General features: G+C 68.1%; 1 protein-coding gene across 1 annotated transcript; it reads left to right on the top strand.

Moving 5' to 3' along the window:
* The first annotated feature begins 728 nt into the window (after window positions 1–728).
* TMEM240 (transmembrane protein 240) lies at window positions 729–7,180 on the top strand. The gene is made up of 4 exons (XM_086715370.1): window positions 729–884; window positions 1,244–1,350; window positions 5,640–5,848; window positions 6,386–7,180. Exons 1-4 carry the CDS (start codon window positions 828–830, stop codon window positions 6,532–6,534), a joined length of 522 nt encoding a protein of 173 aa, XP_086571496.1. The 5' UTR covers window positions 729–827; the 3' UTR covers window positions 6,535–7,180.
* Window positions 7,181–7,604: the final 424 nt, after the last annotated feature.

Below are 7,604 nucleotides of genomic sequence, written 5' to 3'. Positions count from 1 at the left end.
AGGTGGTAGGGGCTCCCACACCGGCAGTGCCCTTCTGGGGGCTGTGGATGCGGCCTTGGCGCAGGGACTCTCTCCCGGACCCCCAGCATCCCCGGGCACTCTGAGCAGAGCCACAGACACTGGCCTGTCCCGGTGCCTGGTGCAAGACTCCTCAGGGAAGATGGGCCTGAGGCTGGCCCTGCCGCCACTGTGGGGCACCCTTTGGTCTTTGCTGGGCCATGTGGCCATGGCTTTGGAGTGACCTCCCTGGCAGCTCCCCAGCGGCCCTGCAGGGCGGGCGCTCCACCAAAGGCAGGTACTTGCTGGAGGAAGCCGGGTGCCAACCAACCTGCCTGCGGCCCCGCGACCCGGGAGGAGGGGTCTTCAGTTGAGCGCTGGGGCGGAGGGTCCGGGAGGGCGCAGGGCCCTCCCCAGGAACGACCGGTCCGGTCGGGACTGGCCAGACGGGGACGAGATCCCGCCCTGCGGTCCCCTGGGAGGGGTCCGGCCGACGGCGCGGGGCGGGGCGGGGCGGGCGGGCGGCGCGGCCCCTCCCGGGAGGCGGGCGCGGAGGGCGGGCAGGCAGCGGAGGCCGGAGCGGCGCCGAGCGCGCGGAGGGAGGAGGCCGAGGGCGGAGCGGAGCGCGCGGGCGCGGCGAGCGCGGCGGCCGGGCGGCCGAGCGACCCCGGGAGCGGCCGCGTCCCCTGCCCGCCCCGCCCCGCGCCTCCTCCCCGGCGGGTGCGCGGCGGGCTGACCTCTGCGGAGGCGGCGGGGGCCCAGCATCGGGCCGGGGCCGGGGGGGCGCCGGGGCCGGGGGGCGGCGCTCCGGCCCGGCCCGGCCCCGCCCGATGTCCATGAGCGCGAACACCATGATCTTCATGATTCTGGGGGCGTCGATCGTGATGGTGAGCGGAGGGGCTTCCCGTGCGCCCGCGCCCGCCTCCCGCGCCCGCGCGCCGCCTCCCCCACCTCCCGCGCCTTGTTTACCGGCCCGCGCGGCCTGCGCTCCCCTCCCGGGCTGCCCCGCGCTCCCCATCCCCGGCCTGCGCTCCCCATCCCGGGCTGCGCCGAGCTCCCGCTTCCCGGCCTGCGCTCCCCATCCCGACTGCCCTGAGCTCCCCGATTCTGGGGCTCCCCCGGGCACCCCTACCCCTGGCCTGCGCTCCCCCACCCTCAGCGCGCCGCACCCCTGTCCCCCAACCCCCGCCCCGGGGCCCCGGCCAGGCCCCGCTCCTCGGCGCTGACCGGTCATGGGCTCTTCCAGGCCATCGCGTGCTTGATGGACATGAACGCACTGCTGGACCGATTCCACAACTACATCCTCCCGCACCTGCGGGGCGAGGACCGCGTCTGCCACTGCAACTGTGGCCGGTGAGTCCGCGCCCGGTTGGGCACACGCGTGATCACACATGTGCGGCGGCGGCGGCGGCGGCAGGGCCCACTGGGGCGCAGGCAGCCCCAAGCGGGCCTGGCTGCAGGACTGCGCTAGGCCCGCGGGGGGAAGGACTAACCAGCCTCCGCTGGGCACCTGGGGATTGGCCAATCGCTTTCCAGCAGGGGGAGCATGCCCGGGTAGTCAGGACCCCCTCCCAAAATGCCTTTAGAGAAAGGGCCTGTGCCAGGGCGATGAGCGGAATGGGCCCTGGGCCTCCGGGTCCAGGGCCTGGAAGCCAGGAGGGCGACAGTCCAGTCCTGTGTGTCAGGAAGGATCCTGCGCACGGCCGTGCCCACAGAGTACACCATCCTCCCCGGGCCCTGCACTAATGTTCGTGAACTTTCCTGCGAGCCAGGTACGGGGAAGTGCAGAAGGTCAAGGTGGGCAGACCATCTGGTCCCACCCTCTCCTTAAACAGAGGAGGGACTGGGGGAGAGCTGGGTGTGGTTTGCTCAAGGTCATTCAGAGAGGGATGGGAGAGCCCAGGCCCCCACATCCACCGTGTGAACGCCCCCATTCTGTGCACATGTAGTAACGGAGTCTTCCTGGCCATGCATGTTTGTACGTCCATGTACAAAATAAACATCTTCTCATGAGACGCGCATATGTGTACTGTCTGTGCATATACATGTGCGTACACATAGCACACGTACACATTCGCATGCACGCCATCCCCACAGGAAGCCCTCTTGCCGGGGCCAAAAAAAGCAGAAAGATGCTCGGGTGGGTAGAGACTCGCCCAAGGTCACACAGCTAGTAAGGGACGAGGGGCGTGGGCCCAGACGCTGTGTTCCTCACCCTTGTCCTGTACTTCTGCTCCACGGACATGTGTGCGCACACAGTGGGTGTGGGGAGTTGTATAAGAGAGGATAGTTTCATGCCTCACTAAGCATGCCACGTGCCCGTGGGTGCAGACCAGTGTGTGGAAAGCAGAACACAGACGTCCAGGAAGGTAGAGAGGGGCGTGTAAATGACCCTCACGTGTGCTGGCCAAGAACCGTCAGAAGCGTTTGCTGGGCAGGTGGCTACTCTTTCCCAGAGATCCCTGTGTTCCTTCCCGGTGCACGCGGCCCCAGGCTAAGGAAAGGCACAAGGTCAGCCCCGCCGCCTCCTAAGACAGCCACGGCCACGAGTGGGTATGAACCGGGGCGGTCTTGAGACCCTCCCGGTGGCTGGCAGTGTGCGCCCCGTGAGGCCCGGGCTCCGAGCTCCATAAACGTCAGGAATGCACATTTTACGTGTGTGTGGGCTATTGTGTTATGACCAGCGTGTAAGTGCCTGTGACCTCCCGCCGAGGGCCCGTCTGGGCAGACGGGCTTTGCTTTCCGAGCGTATCTGCCCAGGGTGTGTGTGCGCGTCACACGTAGCGTCCGGACTCAGGTCAAGCGAGTGCCCACGGAGGTGCGGCTGGAGCTCCTGGTCCCGTGTGTGCAGGTCAGCGTGTCTGTGGGTGCAGAAGACATGGAGAGTCACACCCGCCGCAGTTTCCGGGTGCGCATGTCCACGTGTGTGCTGTGTACACATCACCTCATACGGGATATGTAAATTCAGTGTATGGCGTGGTACGTGTGGACGCCATGTATGTGGACGCGCAGCACGTGCGGATCATACATACGGTGCGGCAAAGCGGGTGCTCCGTGTGGGCGCGGCGAACGTGTCTGCAGAGAACAGTTTTGCACGCGAGGGATCCGTGTGTAAACCGCGCACGCGAGCCGCCACGGCGGACTCCCCGTGTGCAGTGAGCAGGCCGCACACCCACAGAGGATGGCTGTGTGCGAAACTGAGTGCATGCGCACGTCCATGTGATACGCACCGTGCTCGTGCCCGGGCAAGCATGCACATGCACAGCGGAGCTCGTGGCCTGAACCCCCGTATACACGCCACGTCCTGTGCATGTGGCCGGCGTGTATACACAACATGCATCGGACCGCAGGCAGACACAGGCAGCATGCGTGGCCCAGACAAGACCCATGTGTGTACACATCGTGAAAACACGTGGGCACACGGGAGACCCGAGCCCCTGTCCCCAGGGGCCTGACTTGGAGGAAGGAGGAGGGTAAGGGGCAGGGAGGAACCGCAGAGGCCAGGCCAGGGCTGGGGGCACAGGTTGTGACCTCTGACCCCCCGGAGGTCCCGAGCCACCAGGGCTGGTTGGGGCCCTGGCCTCACCCTGCTCCAGGGCACCGGGGGCGTCTCTGGCTTCCGTGGCAGCTTGGTCTTCAAGCTCCCCGCCTTGGCCGGCTGTGTGTCCAGGGGCCCGAGGCAGCATGCCGAGGAAGGCCCTGCCGGGGGTCTTAGGCCCAGAAGGCTGGGTAGAGCAGAAGGCGACCGTGCCGCTCCCTGCTAACAGCCCCGGTGCAGCCTGCCCGGCCCGGTGCGTCCCAAGTGACGGGCACCTCGAGAGGGTCATGAGTCTGCTCCTGGGCAACCGGCAGCGACTGCACATTCCGGGTGGTGATTAACAGTCTTCCGCCACTTATTGGTGACTCATGGTGGCTCCTGACAAACTGTCAACAGAGGAGCAGGGCCGTCCTTGCTGACTGACTCCGGGCTGGTGGCCCCCGCTGCTCCGTGGGGCTGTGGCCAAGGCCCCACCACTGGGACCACTCGGGACCTGCGGAGCGGGATGGCCTCCGGGAGTTCCCAGGAGGAGCAGGAAGGGGTGTGAGCAGAGGCCTGCCCACTGCCATCCCTGCTGGGCTGCTGCCGGGAGGAAGGCGCTGTGTGGCCGCCGCTGGTGCAGGGACATCAGCAGGGAAGGAGCAGCAGGGACCTGTGATCAGGGAAGAGCGGTGCGGTTTCTGGTTTCGAGACGGTCCCTCTGGGGGGCAGCGAATATGGCCAGTCAAGAGGTTGGGGTGGGGAACAGGGACCTGTGTTGGCTGAACACCGGGCGGAGGTGCCAGTAACTGAGGGGAGGATGGGGAGGGGTTTGGGGAGGGAGGAGCTATTTTTAGGTGTGAGTTTGAGGTGTCTGTAGATCCCACGTGGAGACGCCACACAGGCAGCTAGAGCTCAGAACAGACGTGGGGGGCAGCGGGGACTTCAGGGGGGTGGGGCTGGAGAGTTGGAGACCAGCAGAGGGCCTCGAGGAGGAGGGCCACCGGGAGAGGTGGCCTCCCGGGCAGAAGGGCCCCAGAGTGGTCCCTGCACTGCCAGGCAAGAGAGAGGGCTGCAGCCGGTGAGGATGACAGGGGCCAAGGGGGGGCCCCACGGTCCCTCTCCTGGGCTCTCCTGCAGGCCGAAGCAGAGGTGGGAGTGGGGACGGGCCTGGGTCGTCCTGGGTGCTTATCTCCAGGATAGAGCTGCCTGACCCAGGACCTTGGGAGCCCCGAGGGCTTCTTGGAGGGGGAGGGAATCCAGACAGGCCCGAGGCTGGAGAGAGCCTTGTGGGGAGAGTTCAGAGTTCCGCAGAGGTAAGCAGGGCTGCAGTTCAGAGGGCTCAGCGGCCCGGGGCCTGGCCAGTTGAGGGAAGGGGGGCTGAGAAACACCGCACAGACCTTGGTAGACGATGGAACACGTGGGAGGGAGCCCCGGACAGCTGGAACATCCCAGGAGCAGCCGAGCAGGGCATAGACGTGCGGCTCTGAGGGGACAGGAGAGCTCCCCCAGGAAAGGGGGTGGGAGATGGACACCCGGCAGAGCCCCGGGAGCCTCCCCTCCGGCACAGAGAACTGAGGAAAGGGAGGTGCCCGCAAAGGGTGGAGAAGGAAGACCAGAGGCCCAGAGCAGGGCTGACCCACTAGGCTCTCCGCAGAGAAGGTAATGAAAGGACATAGCGAGTGGGAGGGGAGGACAAAAGAATGGACCCCTAGGAACCAGCAGGCCCCCGCATCCGGCAAGTGGGCTGTGACCCTGCCACCAGATGGGGACACCGTGACCGGGGCCTTCGCACTGGAACAGCTTGTTCACCTGCGCTGTGTTCCCGCGACCCCCGCAGGGTTGCCTCTGAGCCCCGGGGCAGGAGGAAGGAGGGTGATACGAGGGGCAGGCACATCCCCGGCCAGGCGCGGGGCTTCCCTCTGACCCCTGGCCTCGCACACTTCCACCCTCTGGGCAACCTCCGGCCGGGTGACTGGGCCCTGGGCGAGTCCGCTGGCCCCCTCCTGACCTCAGCTCCGCACAAGGGCTGCTTCTAAGACCAGCGGGGCGAATGGGTGCCGCTTACCGCCGGGGTCGCTGCCCGCCCCGCGGGAGAGGTGCCAGCCCGCCCTGCCGCCCCCAGGCACCACATCCACTACGTAATCCCTTACGACGGGGACCAGTCGGTGGTGGACGCCTCCGAGAACTACTTCGTGACAGACAACGTCACCAAGCAGGAGATCGACCTCATGCTGGGGCTGCTGCTCGGCTTCTGCATCAGCTGGTTCCTGGTGTGGATGGACGGCGTCCTGCACTGCGCCGTGCGCGCCTGGAGGGCCGGCCGGCGCTACGGTGAGTGAGGGCGGCCCCACCCCCCCGCGACCCCGCCTCCACCCCAACGGCCACGAGACCACGCCCACTCCGCCCTCTCCGGCTCCGCCCGACGGCGCCCCGCCCCCGAAAGACCACGCCCACTGAGCCCTCCCTGGCCTCGCCCCGGCCAAGACCCCGCCCCCATCCTCTCCCTCGCCCGGCCACGCCCCCGCCCACCGTCCGGCCACGCCCTCACAAGGCACCGCCCTGCCTCAGCCGCGCCCCGCCCAGGTCATACCCCTCCGCCCGGCCACGTCCTCACAGAGACCCCGCCCACTCTCAGCCGCGCCCCGCCCAGGTCATACCCCAGGCCGATCACGCCCCTCAGGAGACCCCGCCCTCGCCCCGCCCCGGCCACGCCCCCGAAAGGACTCCGCCCACTCGCCCTCTGCGTCTATCCCTGGCCCCGCCCCGCGCCGCCTATGCTTTTCCTCGGCCGCGCTCCCGCCCCACCGCGCCTCGCCCGGGTCCGGGCCTCCGACCCGACCGCGTTCTGACGCCGCCCCTGCCCCGCAGACGGCTCGTGGACCTGGCTGCCCAAGTTGTGCAGTCTGCGGGAGCTGGGCCGGCGGCCGCACAGGCCCTTCGAGGAGGCGGCCGGCAACATGGTGCACGTGAAGCAGAAACTCTACCACAACGGCCACCCGAGCCCGCGGCACCTCTGAGCCGCGCGCAGGACTCGCGGGGCCTTCGGCCAACGCGCCCACGCACACGGGACTGGACGGCCGCCCCGGGCCAGGGCGCCCGCCGGGCGTGTCCAGCAGAAGGTGCTGTCTCCTCTTCTTTTTATAAAAGGGGGTCGGGGCGGGGCAGGCTGCCGGCCTGGGGACAGAACCCCGGCCGTCCGGCCGCATAGGGCGCGGGGGCCGGGACGGCGGGCCCCGAGCAGGGGCGCGCGAGGGGCGCGGGCACCTGTACGGGCGGCCGGGACCACCACCTCGCCCCCGCGCACTGCAGTCTCGCTTGCGCCTGGGCTGGGACCACGTCTGTTACTTAAACCCGGCTGCTCCTCGGGGCCAGTTCTGGCAGAGGGAAGCCAAGCCGGGAGAGGGTCTTGACAGGGAAAGGGGCCGGCCCCCGGCCGCGCCCACGTCTGCACACGGGAGCATGTGCATGGGGCGTGTGCGTCCGCGGGCCGCACTGGGGGTGGGGGGCGGGAGACAGGGGTCTGGGGGAGGCCCCGGCCTAGCAGCAATAAGGCCCCTGAGCCCCACTGCGGCAAGTGCGGCCACCCTGCCCAGGGCATCCCCGGTCGGGCGCCTCACTGTGACCCCCACCCCTGCTGGTCAGTAAATTCTCCAGAAAGCTCCAGCCTCTGCCTCTTCTTTCATTTCTGAACCTGTGACCCCCTTCAAGCCCCTGCCCGTTGAAATCAGCCATGAGATACACACGTTGTGAGGTATCCTGTCAGAGTTTTTATTAGATTCTGGATAAAAAGACCCCCACCCAAGGGAGGGAGGGCTGCAGATCCTGTGGACTAGGGCAGCCCGCCCCGCCCCGCCCCCCCCCCCCCCCCCAGCCCCGGATGGTCCTGGCCAGGGGGTCTTGGGCCTCGTGGGCAACCCCACCAGTTGCTGGCAGCTAGTTCTTACCCCCGGGGTGTATCACAGTCAGACGTGTGCAGGGTACATCCTCCTCCTGAGCACAGGGGAGAGCAACTCCCACCAGGCAGCACGGGGGCCTACTCTGCTCACCCCTCACCTGCTGGGTGGGCCTGGGCAGGGTCAAGCCCCCC

The sequence above is a fragment of the Puma concolor genome, chromosome C1 (genome assembly GCF_028749965.1).
Source record: "Puma concolor isolate L17-30 chromosome C1, mPumCon1.1.hap2, whole genome shotgun sequence".
In the NCBI taxonomy this organism is placed as follows: Eukaryota; Metazoa; Chordata; class Mammalia; order Carnivora; family Felidae; genus Puma; species Puma concolor.
The sequence above is the reverse complement of the archived record's forward strand: the minus strand, read 5'-3'. Positions and strand labels throughout refer to the sequence as shown.